The 17,839-nt window shown below is 51.5% G+C and overlaps 1 protein-coding gene and 2 long non-coding RNA genes across 4 annotated transcripts in view; 1 reads left to right on the forward strand and 2 right to left on the reverse strand.

Annotated features, from left to right (window-relative positions):
* Positions 1 to 17,839, reverse strand: part of ASH1L (ASH1 like histone lysine methyltransferase) — a 65,281-nt gene that overhangs the window by 26,532 nt on the left and 20,910 nt on the right. Inside the window, exons 4-6 of the mRNA XM_051773333.1 lie at positions 11,057 to 11,158; positions 6,683 to 7,415; positions 5,512 to 5,691 (exon numbers count right to left, since the gene is read on the reverse strand). Of these exons, the coding sequence (XP_051629293.1) occupies positions 5,512 to 5,691; positions 6,683 to 7,415; positions 11,057 to 11,158 (1,015 nt within the window). The remainder of the gene's footprint in view (positions 1 to 5,511; positions 5,692 to 6,682; positions 7,416 to 11,056; positions 11,159 to 17,839) is intronic.
* LOC127463632 (uncharacterized) lies at positions 376 to 2,742 on the reverse strand. 2 transcript variants are annotated; one of them, XR_007900903.1, is made up of 3 exons: positions 2,545 to 2,742; positions 2,311 to 2,466; positions 376 to 2,258 (listed from the first exon to the last, which is right to left on the reverse strand). It is a non-coding gene; the product is annotated as an uncharacterized LOC127463632 (long non-coding RNA). The 2 variants fall into 2 exon arrangements; XR_007900902.1 differs by having other exon boundaries at positions 2,311 to 2,440; positions 2,493 to 2,742.
* Positions 2,841 to 3,865, forward strand: LOC127463633 (uncharacterized). The gene is made up of 2 exons (XR_007900904.1): positions 2,841 to 2,943; positions 3,079 to 3,865. It is a non-coding gene; the product is annotated as an uncharacterized LOC127463633 (long non-coding RNA).

Genomic DNA, 17,839 nt, shown 5'->3' on the forward strand with positions numbered 1-17,839 from the left:
TCTCTTTTTTTCCTCTTTTTTCATTTTCTCTTTTATCTTTTTCTCTTTTCTTTTTCTCTTTCTCTTTTTTCTCTTTTCTTTTTCTCTTTCTCTTTTTTCTTTTTCTCTTTTTTAATTTTCTCTTTTTTCTTTTTCTCTTTTCTTTTTCTCTTTTTTCTTTTTTTCTTTTTCTCTTTTTTCTTTTCTCATTTTTTCTTTTTCCTTTTTCTCTTTTCCCATTTTCTTTTTTTCTTTTTCTCTTTTTTCTTTTTCTCTTTTTACATTTTCTCTTTTTTCTTTTTCTCTTTTTTTTATTTTCTCTTTTTTTTTCTTTTTCTCTTTTTCCTTTTTCTCTTTTTCTCTCTTTTTTTTTTCTTTTTCGCATTTCCCCCCCCCTCTTTTCTCAAGCAACACCTCATGGGACACCATCAACTTTACATGCCCAGCACGTGATACAAAAGCAACAACTAACCCTACACAAATAAAAGACAACCAACAAATCACATCTGGTGGGTTCTGGCTGAGGAACTGGACGTGCTCTCCTGCTTTGCTGAGGGCAAATGTTCCTGTGCTGCCCTTCAGAAGGTTGTTCACCAGGGAGAGAACAGAAATGGGAGTTTAAAAAGCAGTTTTACAGAAGGGGAGAAGAGGACTGTGAATTCAGAGACCCTGGGTGGGTCAGGCAGGTGTCAGCTCCCAAACCTGGCCCTTACAAACATCTCCTTCTGGCCACCGACAGCCCCTGCAAACTAAAACCTGAGGTGGTTATATTTAGTGCTGCAACATCCAGAAGAGACTTCTAAATGTCAAATATACCAAAGACTAAATCATATGGAAGCCTGCTGAAGTGCCCTGAAGCTTTTTAAGGGATTTACTTTAATAACTGGCTGTACAACTGCAGGCTGACTCGAACAAAAATGGGATATTGTTTAACTTGTGAATGGAAAATGCAAGTTAAAAACAAGTTTTGTGATACAGATACCAACAACTGGAAATAATCTGGAAGAGATCCTTCCCTGGGAGGGTGGGGAGGCCCTGGCACAGGTTGCCCAGAGAAGCTGTGGCTGCCCCTGGACCCCTGGGAGTGTCCAAGGCCAGGCTGGACAGGGCTTGGAGCAACCTGGGACAGTGGGAGGTGTCCCTGCCCATGGCAGGGGGTGGAATCAGTTGATCTTTAAGGTCCTTTCCAACCCAAAGCATTCCAGGATTCTCTGAAGGTCAGAAACAGAACTGATGGCAATAATTTGTGGTTTATATTCTCTTCTTAACCTTTCTGGATTTCTGGTACCTGTTCCACAAGTACAAGTTACTAAACCTTGGATTAAAAGGTTTAATTAGGGGGATTAAAACCCTCCCAACAAAATGCCCCAAACCCAAACCCTGCCCACCCCTCTCATCTTCCAGGTTGTGCTGCACCAAATCCCCACAACTGGCAGAGAAAGGCCTTAAAAGAACTACTGACAGGACCTGGAAAGCAAGGTCTAATTAAGAGGAAATAGGGATTTTGAAGAGGCAAAGTGTGCCCAAGAGGCAAGTAAACCCTTAAACCAAAGGCAGAGAGAAAAGGGAAAACATTCCATAAGGAAGATGATTTAATTCAACCTAAATGTGCAGCCCTTTAACACACCCACATTCTGTGCAAATGGAAAAATAAAACTACAATGAATAAATTGCAAGGAGGAGCCCAGAGTGAAAGGGAAATGAAGGAGGTGAGTGTCTGAAAACACAGAATATCCCATGAATTCCTCCAGGCTCTGTGGACCCTCCTGGGTCAGCCTTGGTCATAAGTGAGAGCATAAAGGGCCTCAGGGCTCGAGGGGCTTCAGAGGGAAGGGCTGAGATGCCAAAAGCAAGCAGAAATATTAGAAGGAAATTAAATATTGACAGGAAATATCAAAAGGAAAGCAGAAATAAAAAAGGAAATACGCTAAAATCATCAAGTATAAACCACACAGGCAGTTTTATAAACATAAATACCATGTAAAAAAAAAGCTTTGTGACTTCAAAAAGGCCTCTGCAGTGTCAAGAAAAGGTGTGTGTTGCCTATTCCCACTGGGATGGGCCCTTTCAGGCTGGGCTTTGTGGTTGCCCAGAGCAGCTGTGGCTGCCCCTGGATCCCTGGAAGTGTTCAAGGCCAGGCTGGAAAGGGCTTGGAGCAACCTGGGCCAGGGGAAGGTGTCCCTGCCCATGGCAGGGGGTGGAACGAGACGAGCTTTGAGGTCCCTCCCAACCCAAAGCACTTTATGATTCCAAGCAAGCCAGTGGGACCAGGGGGAGACCTGGCCAATAACCTGGGAATTGAGACCTGGCCAATAATCTGGGAAATGAGACCTGGCCAATAATCTGGGAAATGAGACCTGGCCAAAATTCTGGGAAATGAGACCTGGCCAATAACCTGGGAAATGAGACCTGGCCAAAATTCTGGGAAATGAGACCTGGCCAAAATTCTGGGAAATGAGACCTGGCCAATAACCTGGGAAATGAGACCTGGCCAAAATTCGGGGAAATGAGACCTGGCCAATAACCTGGGAAATGAGACCTGGCCAAAATTCGGGGAAATGAGACCTGGCCAAAATTCTGGGAAATGAGACCTGGCCAATAACCTGGGAAATGAGACCTTCCAGCAGCCCAGCTACACCAGGGAGCTGGGGGAGGACATTCCTGAGCATCTGACACACTGAAGCCTGGCTACATAAAAGGTTGGACTTGATGATCTCAGAGGTTGGACTTGATGATCCTGAGGCCTTTTCCAATCTTAATGACTCATTAAGAAACGCTTCTCTCTCTTTAATCCACTGCCTAAAGCTGTCTGGTTCAGCTTCTGACGGGACAAACCTAAAACACCCACTCTGGGACTGGTTCCACCCTCCAGCAGACTGAACTGGGCTCTCTTTGCAAGCTCCCAGGACAGAGCAATGGCCAGGGGATGTTTCTGTGGAAGATGAGAACAGTCAGAGGCTGAAGGTCAGGTTCAAAATGTCAGTCTAAAGTCTCAGGCAAACTAAGAAGGGAACAAAGACCAGAACCACAGTTGTCTTCCCTGTACCTTCATTTCTCCTCATCCCTCACCTTCCCTTTCTTTCTGTTCCCCCTCTCCAGCTTCCAGTGCCTTCTCCCTACACTCTCACCATGCTGGCTGGGATTAGTTCCCTGTGGAATTACGTTTCTGAGGTGTGGAGCCCAGGGTCTCTCTCTGACCACAGGCTGACAAACACACCAAGTGGGGATGAGCTGGCTTTGCTGCTGGTCTGACTCGGTGTGACTGCAGGGTGAACCACCCCAGGAACCCAGAGGAAGCCTGGATTCCATCCAACCACTATCCCAAGTGCCCTGGACATCAGGCTGGGACAAAGGAAAGGCCAGCACAGGAAAAGGAATAAGCCAAAAAGGTGAGGAGAAAGCACAGCTGATTGCTCCAGTGCAAAGTCTGAACTGCTCATATCAAAATCCTGCTATTGCTCTAAACAATCCATAGCATTTTAGTTCATTACTAATTCACTAATGACTAAATTTCTTTGGTGAACTGGACTTTGCACTCCTCTAGGAAAGCCACTGCTGGATGCAGGGAGTGACTCCTGCCTGAGATCTTCCTTTGTTCTCAAAGCTGCAGCCACACACTGAACCTCCCTCCAGATCCATGGAACTCTCCCTGTGGGAGCTGAGGGTTGGGAACACTCCTGTGGAGGCTGCAGCTCCACTGCCCACAAAATTATAGCTGGAAATGGGGTAGAACTGAGACTGCCTCAGGAACCATTCCTTTTGTTCCTGGTTTGTTTGCAAGGAATCAAAATCTGAGCTCTCCTCACCGGATTTGAGTGAGGTTTCTGCACAGAGGTGAGGTGGAGGGAAATCCTGCTGAGGCAAACTGCACGTGGCTGAAGAGAAATGAAGCAGTTTAAAAATATCTGTTAAAACTGGCTGTTTAAATCTCTTTTAACAGTCAAATAACACTGGCCAGGCCAGGTCAAACCTTTCCTGTGCTGCTGGATGTGACTGATGCAGGGAGAGGCTGGAACTTTGAACAGCAAACCTCAGCACAACTTTCACTGGCTCCTCGTGGCATTTTAGGGAATATTTAGGAAGGATGAAATGCAGAAGGAAAATGGCCCTTAAGGCAAAGTGTCTGCAGGTGAACAGTGCAGAGCTACAGAAAACCAGGGGTTAAAACCCACCAAGAGGCACAGGGAGTGTGGGAATGGGGACAGAAAGCAGCACTAGAGGGTGCCCCACGATCACAGAGCTCCCTTTGCCTCCTCCACTCAGACCAGGTTTCCCAAATCCTCCAGCAGGAAGTTACATAAATAGTGGGATAACAAGATGAACTTCTGCTCTCCTCCTGCACTGCCAGATGTCTGCCCTGGCAGCAGAACTGGAACAGCACGTTAAATCAGCAGAGGATCTGATTAAAAAAGTGACTGTTGCTCTGTGGATTTAGTTTGCTGAACCAGCTTGGTAAAGTCACTTCTGCTGAACCAACTGGGTAAAGGAGTGACCCAGTCAGAAGTGACTCCTTCACCCAGTTGGTTCAGCAAACTAAACCCAGAGTGACTGAAGAAGAGAAGACTCTCTCAGCTCCTCCCTAAGGCAACAGAGCTAATTCTCAGATTTGGGTGTTGAGTGATGGGTGGGGCAGTGACAGACCATCCAAGTGTTAAAGTTTCAGCACATCTGATTTCCAACACAACTGGCCAAACACTTTGGTCAGACTCAGATCTTTCTTTCTTCTCCTTAAAGAGCCTTGATCCTTTCATCACTTGATCTTTGATCCATGACAAAGATGCCTTCATTCCACTGTGGACAGAGAACACACCAGGAGCAGCTGAGGGACTGCACTGGCAGCTTCCCAGTGGGCTCTGTAACATTTTTATGTGACAAAGTGAGAAGGTGCCAAATTTTCTCTCTTTTCAACCTGTCAGATCCCATCACAACAGGAGCACGAATTCCTGACTTCAACACATTTGTTCAGATGGCTGCAGGAAACGTGAGTGACTACAAAGGGAAGGGGAAGGAGGAGGTGTCCACGTCCTAATGGACACCAGGCTGTGAGCCAGTGGGAAAAAGTGAAGGAATGCTGGATTTCTACCCTTAAGATCTCACAGAAAATGGAGATGAACTTCACTGAGCTGTGAAAGGGACTGGGTGCATATCTGGAATTCCTTCACACACAAGATGAGCAGTTGTCCCATTCAGCCAGTGAAAACAGGGATCTAAGAGCCCCTTTCCTGCAGACACTGTGCTCAGCACCTGCACACACCCAGCTCTCCCAGCCCCCTCAGAACTGCTGAATGAAGCTCTCACCTTCTTCAAAGTCAACACCAGAAACTCTTCCAGGCTGCTCAAGGCTGCTTTCTGACTGGGGTTACATTTCACATCTCCACTGCCTCAGGTCCTGACAATTACCACGTGCCTGATTTTTCACAGGCCTCAGTTAAGCTGATGTTTTATTTCAGCTCCTCATTAGCAGCAGCTCTTAATGGCTGAGGGTGAAAGGAGAGAGTTTGCAGTGGGCTGTCAGAGAGCAGCTTTACTTACTCTGTTGTTTTGTACACGTCAGAGTAGAGCCCTGCCTTCTGGTACTTCTTCTTTGGGGGTCGAGGGGCTTTCTTCTCACGCTGGGGCAGAGCAGGCAAAGGCTGCTCAGGGTTCTCAGGCTCAGGTGGTTTCCCAAGGGCATCCTGTGGACTGGGAGGTTCAGCTACTGGCTCAGAAAAACTGGAAGGAAAGAGTAAAGATTAAAGATTATCTTGCAATAAAGATTCCCTCACCAGATTTCATTACTCCTCTCTGTTGTCTGCTCAGCAGAAAAAGTCTATGAATTAACAGTTAATTCAACAGTCTCAGTTATTTAAAAAAAATGCAACTCAACGACCACGATCAAGTGGGGGGTTAAGCATAATCTGAAGAAATGTACAATATTTTTGTAGTAACATTATTAGTTATTACAGAAAGAATGTTGTTTGTACTGCTAATGTTTATCCCTTGGAGCCTCAGTTGAGTAATTCAGAAGGCAGCTCATGCTCTCTGCCTCTGGACTCTAAAAATAGTGTGTGGTAACCCTTTCCTTGGCCTTCAGGAGAGTCACAGAGCAGCCCCTGAACCCATTTCTGGAAAGGAAAACTTCTGATCTGTTTGTTGATGACTCTGGGGACAAGCATGAGAAGATCAGATCAGAGAGGGATTCCTGGTGTGGTCCTTTGCTAGTGACTGCAGAGGTGCACCCCTTACCTCCTCCTTGTTGCCTTGGCTTTACTCTTCACTCTGTGCATCCAGTGATCTCACCTCACACCCTGTGTCTGGCTGTGATCTACCCTGGTAACACTCCAGAGTTCCCACAACTCTTCAGAGTTCCTTACTGCACACAGGAGGAAGGAACAACCTGTGGCACCTCAGCAGTGACCCCGTTACCGACTCATCAAACTTACCCTTCACCAACACAACCAAGAACTTGCTTCACTTGAGCCACAAGCACAGAACCAACAGTTTTAGGTCTCCTGAGATCCTATCCTGTTTTGGGGTGTGTTCAGTGCCTGAGGAAGGCCTGGAGCACACTAAAACATGTTGATCCCCTCTAAACTGAGCTCCTTAGTAAAAGCAGATCGTTACAGGTGCTTGGTGAGATTCAGAGGAATCCCTGAGCAGAGGGTTCCCTCACGGATTGAAACGTTACAAAATCAATAAGGGGACAAAACTGCAAGGGAATCACCTCTTATTGCTCTCCTGTTCATCCTCAGGCAAAGACTTGTGCCTCTTCCTGGCCTGTTCCTCCGGCAGCCACCTCTTCCTCTTCCAGCCCTTGCGGTGCTCGGGGTTCAGGTTCACGCTCTGCACCACGGCCTCGATGACGTCCGTGATGGTGTCAGGGCCCAGGTGCAGGGGGCTGCTGCTCGGCTCCCTGTTCTCCAGCTCCTGGCTGACCAGCCTGTGGGCCTGGAAGGCCTGCATGGACACCACGGCCTGCAGCGGGTACTTCCTCGGCCGCCCCGGCCGCCGCTTCACGAAGTTGTTCCCGGTCCGCGACTGCCTCTGCAGCTTTTTGGCCTTCAGGATCTTATTGACGTGGTCCAGATTTTTTTTTGTGGCCAGGATCTTGTTGTAATTGCACATTTTCCTCGCTTGGCGCTGCATGGCCTCCACCACGCTCCTCTTGAGGTGCCTCGGGGAGTAGCTGCCGGGCAGCCGCTCCGACAGGAGGGAGATGCTGTCGCTGCAGGAGCTGCTGGGAATGGCCGGAGCCACCAGGTTGTCCTGCTTGCCCAGGGCTCTCTCCCTGGAGTGGTTCCGAGCGGGACTGGCTGAGGGTGGCACGTTGGCCATCACGGCTTCCAGGGTCTTGTCCAGCGCGGGCGGGCCCTCCTGTGCCATGCGCTGGAGCAGAGTGTCCACCGAGTCCTCGGCAGCCGGGGCCAGGCGGGCGCTGCGGGCTGGCACCGACATCCCTGCAACACAGACACGGCCTGAGGCAAAGCTGGGCTGGGACTGGGGAGAGGCAGAACTGAAACACATCAACTGAATGAAAGGACAGTGTTCCATGCCCTGGGACTGGGGAGAGTCAGAACTGAAACACATCAACTGAATGAAAGGATGGGACTGGGGAGAGGCAGAACTGAAACACATCAACTGAATGAACGGACGCCGTTCCGTGCCCTGGGACTGCCCACGTTCCACGGCAAGACACCGATTTCCAACGTGACCCCCCTCCTTCCAGAGGGAAGGAGACACTTCACATCATCAGTTTTAACATGAACAACTATCAACAGTGATTTCCTCTTTATTCACACTCAGTCCCTTCCAAGAGCAAAAAGCAACGAGGGTTCACACAATCCAGAACTCAAGTCTCCTTCTATTCAACACCAAAAGTGTCTCCACACATAAAAATTCAACCCTGATAAAAAACTGAGGAACATCTTAAATGTTTTTAAACCACTTTTCCTGTTTTGTTTTGTTTGTTTGTTTGTTTTTTATGGTTTGGAAGCACTGAAACAACTTTTTCATTGCTGTTGCAGGTTTTTTATCAAAAATACAAGCCTAATGAGAACTGATTGGATAAAGGTAAATCAAAATATCTGGACAAAAGAGAAAGGCTAATCTACAAAGGAAGTAAATTTAGATCTCACTTTTAAAACTGTTATATGCTTTAGAGCTGCAGACTGGTGTTTGAAAAAGAGAATTTCCAGGTCAGCCATGTAGATTATGCCGCATTAAAAAAGGGATTTGTTCCAAACTCAGAGCTTCCCAAAGCTGCCCTGCTGCTCCTCAGTGATAACATTCCTTCAGAAGAAACCCTGCTCTTCCTGGAATGAAATGGATGCTGCCTCCTCATAAATACATCACAACTGCACATTAGCACTGACAAAACGTTGCAGTAATTGTGGTCAATTATTCAGATCAGATCTGTTTAACCCAGCGGGGCCTGAGCAGTCTGGTGTCCAGGGAACTGTCACAGGGAAGAGCACAAGGTGGTGCAGGAAGGGTTCTACCTTTGACAGAAGGGAGGTTATTTGTGAGTTGACAGAGACAAAGCACAACCAGTTTAAATGTTTTCCAGCCCCAGGGCTCGCTGGCCCCAGGGTGCTGCTCTGGAGAAATGGAATCCTCACTGTGATTCCAAAGCCAGGGATTTTAAGTGCAGAAGAGAAGATGTTTCAGAGAGTTTGGGGGAGGAAGAGGAGGAAGAGCAAAGCACGTTTAAAAAATCCCCCTCTGACCAACGTCCCTCCCGGTGACAAAGCACAAGAGAGGCCTCCTGTGAGCTGACTGTGAGCACCTGCACAGCCCCAACAGCTCCAAAACAACCCACATTTACACTTCCAGCTTTCCATTTCAGATGGAATAACCAAGATAAATCACCCTTTGCTTTCTCGTGGCCTTTAGAGGCACGTGGGGGCTCCTCACAGAACCCCCCTGCCAGCACAGCAGCCCTCCCCCGGCCTGCTGGGTGTCCTGGAAGCAGAGCTGCTGCTTGGGAACGGCTCCAGAGGGATGGGACACTCCAGGCTCCGATGCCAGGGCCAGCTGCAGCCCTCTGACAAACACCCTGGAATCCCACACGCATTCCAGACCCACGGAAAACACAACCATGGCCGGTCCTTTCAGCTGCATCATCCACTCTGGAGCTGATAAACTTGTGATTCATGTCATTCCAATGCTCCTGCACAGAACACTCCCGAGCTTTTAACACTTCCCGTTCCCAGAGTTACACTGAGGCAGCTCCCCTTCCCAGGGAGTGAGAAGAAGGTGGATGAGCCAGAGGAAAAGGGGAGATCCCTTCCCCACTGCTGAGGAGTTTGCAGCCTGTACTGAATGCAGCACTGGTTGCAAACATCTGCTTAAAGGGGGGAGGAAACAGTTTTGGCACATTCTTGCTAGATGGAAATCCCAACTGTCCTGGAAGTACCAATCCCAAGGGTTCACCACATTTTCCAGTCACCTTGGGTGTCTAAGGATGTCTGAATTCTGCTATCAGGAGTGTTTCTACAACTGGGCTTCTTACAAAATGGGTCAACACGTTGGATGTCCCTCTGTCCAACCTCAGGGAAGCTCCCATTCCATCTTTACAGAATCCCAGAACAGTCTGGGTTGGAAGGGACCTTAACTCTCAGGGATGGTCCTGTGCAGGGCTAAGGGTTGGATTTGATGATCCTTATGGGTCCCTTCCAACCCAGCATATTCTGGGATTCTGTGTTCACATCCCACCCCCTGCAATGGGCAGGGACTCCTTCCCCTGCCCATGGAAGGATTGGAATCTTGCCAGCCTTTCCTGTCAGGGTCTGGTTCATCACACCTTTCACAGCTGGATGGTAACATGCAGGAAATGAAGGTTTTCAGATCTTCCCTGTCACAGCTTGGTCCATAAATTCGACATTGTCCCAGGGGTGAAAATGTGACTGCCAGGAACACACACACGTCCACACACAGGTGAGCTCCTCACAAAAGAGAGCCCAAATACACAGAATCACAGAATCATGGAATTGTTAACGTTGGAAAAGATCTCCAAGACCATCCAGTCCAATCTTTGTCCCATCCCCACCTTGTCCCCCAGCCCAGAGCACTCAGTGCCACATTCACTCCTTCCTTGGACACATCCAGGGGTGGGGACTCCCCCACCTCCCAGGAGCCCATTCCAATCCTTAACAACCCTTTCCAGCAAGAAATTCCTCCTCATGTCCAACCTGCCCCTCCCCTGGCACAGCTTGAGGCCGTTCCCTCTCATCCCATCCCTTGTTCCCTGGGAACAGAGCCTGACCCCCCCTGGCTCCCCCCTCCTGTCAGGGAGTTGCAGAGCCAGAAGGTCCCCCCTGAGCCTCCTTTTCTCCAGGCTGAGCCCCCCCAGCTCCCTCAGCCCCTCCTGCTGCTCCAGCCCCTTCCCAGCTCCATTGACCCATCAGGAGGGAGAACCTTTCCCTTCCTCCTGATCCTCAAGCAGTGACGTGCAGGGAATGTCATCCCAGGGCCGAGGAAGCTGTTCCACATCCTGCTGCACAAATCTGCTCAGCTGCCCCAGGACTGGGCACCCCACACTCGTCCTCACTTGATGGACCTGGTGAGGTGCTACCAGAGCTCCTGTCAGCACTTCCATCCCTCTCCCAGGATCATTCCTGACCTGCCTGGGGGGTGCACAGCTGTATCATCAGTGATAATGGGATGAGCAGTGTGTCATCCTCCATCACCTTGGCAGGATTCCCACCTGGGAGGAGGAAAACCCAACAGCACAGCCCTGACCCTGCCAGGGCAGGAACCCTCCAGAGCAGCACAGGAGTCAGGCTCCTCCTCAGGAATTCATTCATTCCTCTAAGTCATGGATTAATTGCAGTGTCACAGGTCTTGAGAACATTAAAGCCCTGAGCTTCACAAGGCCTAACTCACCCTGGGGAGGAGCCAAACCTCTCCCTGCCGTAGCTGTGCTGCCTCTTCCCAAGTCTCCCTGTTCTACACCCAATCCACAGCACTTGGATCCCAAAATACCAGTGGAAAACCCCGTCCTCCCCACGAGCTGAAGTCCTGACAGTGATGCTGTGCCGGTCCCAGTGAGGTCTGAGCCCAGCACTGCTCCCAGACCAAGGCCCTGAGCACGACTTGCCTGGAGGGGACGTGCTCTCCGACGTGGATCTCTTCCTGGAGGGGCTGCAGTTTGTGCTCTCCGCCGGCCTCTGCGAGGGCTTGTCCTGGGCTGGCAAAGTGCCTGAGGGACAGAGCACAGGAACCATCAGCTCACTCTGGCAGCACCAACCCAATGTTCAGTATTCCAGCTGGCTCTGGTTTGGCTTTGGGAACACTTCTGTGCCTGCTGAACCCAGGGGAAGGGTGGAAAAGGGACACCAAGAAGGAATTCCTCACAGGCAGGGCAGTGAACAAGCCATGAGTAAAACCAGGTAATAACTTCAGCATGGGTTTTTACAGGAAAGAAAAGAGAAAACCCTCATACCCCTACTTTCAAATGAACCCCATGGCTTCATTCCTTGATTTTCAGGGAAGAGTTTGGAAAGGAACCCTGTGGATTATCTATGCCAACCACTCTGCTCAAAGCAGGGTCAGCTAGAGCAGGTTGCTCAGGGCCACCACGTGGGGTTTCCCACATCTCCAAGTGATTCCACAACCCTCACCCTCACTGTGAACACTGTTCTCTTCTGTGCCAACAGAATTCCCTGAACTCCATCCCGTTCCCTGCACCCCTCTCCTGCCACTGGGCACCACCAGCACCAGTGTGGCTCCTTCTTCTTAGTTCCCTCCCATCCAGCACATGGACACACTGGGAAGAGCTCCCTCTGCATCCTCTGTTCCAGGCTGGCCGATCCCAGCTCTCCCAGCCTCAAATCTCAGCTCTCCCAGCTCTCTGGATAAATGATCCCAGCTCTCCCAGCCTCTCTGGATGAATGATCCCAGCTCTCCCAGCCTCAAATCTCAGCTCTCCCAGCTCTCTGGATAAATGATCCCAGCTCTCCCAGGTCCCTAGATAAATGATCCCAACTCTCCCAGCTCTCTGAATAAATGATCCCAGCTCTCCCAGCTCTCTGGATGAATGATCCCAACTCTCCCAACCTCTCTGGATGAATGATCCCAGCTCTCCCAGCTCTCTGGATAAATGATCTCAGCTCTCTGATGATGAATCCCAGCTCTCCCAGCCTCTCTGGATAAATGATCCCAACTCTCCCAGCCTCTCTCAATGAATGATCCCAGCTCTCCCAGCCTCTCTGGATAAATGATCCCAGCTCTCCCAGCCTCTCTGGAGAAATGATCCCAGCTCTCCCAGCCTCTCTGGAGAAATGATCCCAGCTCTCCTAGCTCTCTGATGACCAATCCCAGCTCTCACAGCTCTCTGATAATCTATCCCAGCTCTCCCAGCCTTCCTGGATGACACAGGCTCCAGTCCCCTGGTTGTCTCTGTGGCTCTCCACCAGACTCACTGCAGTATTTCCACGCCTCTCTTGGACTGGGGATTCCAGAGCCATTCCAGATGTGGCCTCTCCAGGGCAGAGCAGTGGGAATAACATTCCCCCTTGACCTGCTGGAGGTGCTCTCCAAAACCCAGCTCGCGATGCTTTTAAAATTTTTTAGATTTGAAAATTCTTTAGATTTGTCCCTTGTTATTGCTGCTTTTCCTCCTCAAGATCCCATCACATAAAACCCCCAAATATTCCTGTTTCACGTAAAAACCCCAAATATTCCTGTGTCAGTGCATCACAGCAGAGCTGTGAAAGCCCCAGGGCCTAAACAAGTGAGGATGATGATTATCTGCACACAAACCAGCACTGCATGTGAGGCACCTGCAAAACACGTTTCCCTCTGTGTTCTGACTGCACAGGGCTTGCTGTTACTTGCTGAATCCCTGGATGATGCCATGGGGCAGCAGGAAGCACAGTTACCATTATCTGAGTTAAACCCATTTTCAGAGAGCTACAAAGCCCCACGACTGCTGTAGGGTGAGGGGACAAGGCTGGTCAGGGCAGCTTTGAGCAAAGACCTATTCCTGTCCCCCTTCTTACACATCAATATTTTCTTACTGTAACTTGCTGTGTTTTCCTAAGCTTTAAAGAATCCCCATTACTCTCGAAAGCAAAGGCTGGGGGAGTTGTTAAAATGCCACGGAAGAAACCCGTGTGTTGCAATTATGAAAATGCCGAGACATTAAAAATCCAGAGGTTTGCATGAAACCCCAGGGGAAGCACAAGGGCACGTGGCAGCACGTGAGGGGAATGTGCAGGTCCTGCAAACATCCAGGAGTCATCAAATGCAGCAGGACAGAGTTTTGTTGTTCCCCTTCAGGACACGGCTCATGATGAACGAGCTCAGTGCTGCCTGTTTGGTTCCGAGCTCCTCCCTCCCAAACTCCACCAAAAGGAGACAGGGGGACACTGAAGTTCTGCCCAAACTCAAGGCCTGTGATTCCCCTGAAATTCCTTTAAGGGCAAGGAATCCTGAAATTCCCTGCCCATGTCCATGGGCTTCAACACCCCAAGAGAGACCCTGAGGGTGTGCAGCGATGGCAGAATCCCTGAATGCACCAAGCTGATTCACCAGAATCTCTGGGGAAATCTCCTTTGAGATCCTCTCTTGCCTCAAAGTTTGGAATTTTTGTGATCCTGGGCACTCTCAGCTCCTGGTGAGGGGCTCCATTGGTGGAGGGAATGAACGACAGCACTTTTTTCCAAGGATTCCAACTCCTCGACAGGGCAGAGGGATGGTTTCCTGTTCCATTAATCCTTCTCAACAAGGGCACCATCACAAGGCTCCTGTTGTTATTATTATTATTATTATTATTATTATTATTTACTTTATTTCAATTATTAAAGAGCTCTTAACCCCCGAGTTTCCCCTCACTCCAAGGCCCCTGCCCACCCCTCCAGGCTGGGGGGGCTGCAGGGTGCTGGGCTGCCAGGGCTTAAACCACGAGCAGGATCCTCCCAGGGGGAACTTCCCTCCTAAGGAACTCCAGGATCCCCTGATTCCATAAAGGGCAGACTAAACAAGTGCCCCGGGAGCCGGGACTAAAGAAAATCAAACAGCGGGAGTAAGTGCCCGGAGCAGGACCGGGCTGTAATTCCCAACCGGGAATAAAAAGAGGGAGAAGGCTCTGGAGGTTGCGGGGGTGGCACGGCCCGGGGGTGGCACAGCCCGGGGGTGGCACGGCCCGGGAATGTCGCGGTCCCCGCGGACCCCCCGACCCGCCCCGTGTCCCCCGCACCGAGCGGGGCGCGCCCGGGAGCGGCGGGGCCGGCAGGGGGCGCTGCTTCCCGCCCGTCCCGGGGGAGGGAACGGGAACGGGAATGGGAACGGGAACGGGAATGGGAACGGGAATGGGAATGGGGATGGGAATGGGAATGGGAATGGGAACGGGAATGGGAACGGGAATGGGGATGGGAATGGGAACGGGAATGGGAACGGGAATGGGAATGGGGATGGGAACGGGAATGGGAATGGGAACGGGAATGGGAACGGGAATGGGAATGGGAACGGGAATGGGAATGGGAACGGGAATGAGAAATCGGGATAGGGACACCGGGACAGGGACACCGGGACAGTGGGATAGGGACACCGGGATCCCTTGGGACAGGGACACCGGGATAGGGACACCGGGATAGGGACAGCGGGACAGGGACACCGGGACAGGGACACTGGGACAGGGACACCGGGATCCCTTGGGACAGGGACACCGGGACAGGGATACCGGGACAGGAATACCAGGATCCCTTGGGACAGAGACACAGGGACAGGGACACCAGAATAGGGACACCGGGACAAGGATACCGGGACCCTCTGGGGCAAGGGACAGCAGGACAGGGACACTGGGACAGGGACACCGGGACCCCCCGGGACAGGGACCACCGGGATCCCTTGGGACAGGGACACCAGGACAGGGACACCAGGATCCCCCAGGACAGGGACATTGGAACCCCCTCGGGACAGGGACCACAGGGACAAGGACACCAGGACCCTCCGGGACAGGGACACTGAGATCCCTCGGGACAGGGACCATCAGGACCTCCTGGAACAGGGACCATCGGGACAGGGACCACCAGGATCCCCCAAGACAGGGACCACTGGGATCCCTTGGAACAGGGACACTGGGACCTCCCAGAACAGGGACCACCAGAACTGGGACCACCAGGACCCCTCAGGACAGGGACCACCGGGACAGGGACCACTGGGACCCCTCAGGACAGGGACCACCGGGACAGGGACCACTGGGGCCCCTCAGGACAGGGACCCAGCACCACCTGGGCCGGCCGGGTTCACCCCGAGACCCCACAGGGTCGTGTCCAATCCCGACGGTTCCTGACGGTGCTGGTTATCCCACGGGAACTGCCCCAAGGGCACCTGTACCTGCCCCAGCCCGGGATGTCTCCCCTCAGTCCTGGTGTCTGCAGGGGGGATGGATGAAGCCACACAGCCCGTTCACCTGCACCATCCCCAGCACACTGCTCATCCCACTGCCCTCGCCCTTTCCTGCCAGGAGTGTGAGTGGCACACACTGGAATCAGGAGGGGCACACCAGGGCACAGGCAAGGCCACTGGAATCATGAGGGGCACACCAGGGCACACCAAGGCCACGAGAATCAGGAGGGGCACATCAAGGTCATGGGAATCATGAGGGGCACACCAGAAAACACACTGAGGCCACAGGAATCATGAGGGGCACACCAGGGCACAGGCAAGGCCACTGGAAACATGAGGGGCACACCAGGGCACACACCAAGGCCACGAGAATCAGGAGGGGCACATCAAGGTCATGGGAATCATGAGGGGCACACCAGAAAACACACCGAGGCCACAGGAATCATGAGGGGCACACCAGGGCACAGGCAAGGCCACTGGAATCATGAGGGGCACACCAGAGAACACACTGAGGCCACAGGAATCATGAGGGGGACACCAGGGAACACCAAGGCCACTGGAATCATGAGGGGCACACCAGGGCACACTGAGGTCATGGGAATCATGAGGGGCACATCAGGGCACACCGAGGTCATGGGAATCATGAGGGGCACATCAGGGCACACCGAGGTCATGGGAATCATGAGGGGCACACCAGGGCACAGGCAAGGCCACTGGAATCATGAGGGGCACATCAGGGCACACACCAAGGTCATGGGAATCATGAGGGGCACACCAGAGCACACACTGAGGCCCCAAAGGGGCACAGCAGGGCACACACCAAAGTCACAGGAATCATGAGGGGCACACCAGGGCACACTGAGGTCATGGGAATCATGAGGGGCACACCGGGGCACACCGAGGCCCCAGGAATCAGAAGGGGCACAACCAGGGCCAGCTCACAACACACCATCACTCGGCTGAAACAACTCCTGGTGTGCAGCTGCAGAAGTTCAACTGGGAACTTGGGATGAACAGTGTCCTACAAAAGGGCAGAGCCTGGTGATCTGTGTCCGTGTGGTTGTGCCAGGGCCACACAACAGCCCTTAGGTGGAAACTTCCCCCTGCACTTCACCTCCCAGGACACTCCAACCTCTGCTGATTGCCCAAACAACTGACCCGACTCATCTCTAACACGGCCCATCTGAGGACATCTGGCATCAGTCAACATCATAAAAAGAATGTGCTCATCCAGCCAGGCCAGGCTGATGTTCAAAAGGCTCTGGAGATGAGGCAGGTTTTCATGTGGGATACTCTGAAATAAAGCACCATGAATCTCCTCTGTGGATCCCACAGACCTGCTCGGGAAGGGCTCCCCGATGGGATCCCTGTCTGCCCGTTCCAGGGCTCTGATCCAGCATCTCCCCCCTGTGCACCTGCAGCTGGTTCTATAAATAACAATCTGGGATGCACCACGGGTTTTTCCTCCATCTGTGCCTTTCCTTTTATCTTCCACAGTCATGGATTCAGGATCACCACTCAGCACCTTGGCTCAAAACAAACACCCCAAACCCAGCCTTTCTCTTTCCTGGGGCTTTTCACCAGAGGTGGTTTAAGTTTTCCAAGCCTGCACGTTGGGAAATCCTTGGGAATGAGCCAGACACCAGCCTCACAGCAAAGCCAGCTGGATTCCAGGGTGGGAATGCACTGGTTGGAAGTGATACCTGGCACCTGAGGAATGTCAGACATCCTGGGACAGGGAGTGGGCAGAGCCTTCACCAAAAAGCATCTCTGCTCTCCTCTTCCTTGGGTCCTTCCTCACACAAACCCGAGTCAGACCATTCACCCCAATGGAAATCCTCAGGAAATTCCCAGAACTGCACAAGCTCCCACAAACAATCCACTCCTTGGAGCCAAATTTAACCCTTTTGGTGACCCAGTACTTGGAATTTCTCCTTCCATCCTCTCATGTCTCTGTTGCCTTCTCCACACTCCCCCCACCACCTCGAGGAGCTTCAGTGCCAGGAAACAGCACAAAGCAAAATGAACTTGTCCAAGATGCAGCTGCATCCCTTAAAACAAAACATAAACCCCTCAAAAAGCCAAAATAAAACCAAGAGAAAAACCCCCTCCACACACAGGTGGGCAGGAGGCATTCAAGTGGGAGCATTGCAAGGGAAGGAGCAAGAGGAGAGTCAGGAATGTGAGGAGGGATGATTCAGTGCTGGCAGCTGGTTCCTGGTCTGTGGAACATCAGTCACAAGTGGGTTTGGACAGTGATTTAAATTTCGAGGGAGAATACAGGCAAGGAGGGGAGGGAGAAGCAGCTCAGACTTCCTTCAGACATCAGAAACAGGCAGGAGCACAGGCCACACTTGTCCTTCCCAGGTTATCTGTTCCATGGCCTGGCTGACACATCCATGGTAATTAGGATAAAGTGTGAAAATTATTCCCAAAAACATCTGTACTAAGCAAGTGCAGCACTGAGTGACACTCAGGCCAGCAGGGAAAGCAGGAATAGTTTCCTGAAGTCCTACATTTCACATGAGAT

Source organism: Manacus candei, unplaced genomic scaffold, assembly GCF_025592945.1.
Source record: "Manacus candei isolate 608988 ecotype Guabito, Panama unplaced genomic scaffold, ASM2559294v1 h1tg000166l, whole genome shotgun sequence".
NCBI classification, from domain to species: Eukaryota; Metazoa; Chordata; class Aves; order Passeriformes; family Pipridae; genus Manacus; species Manacus candei.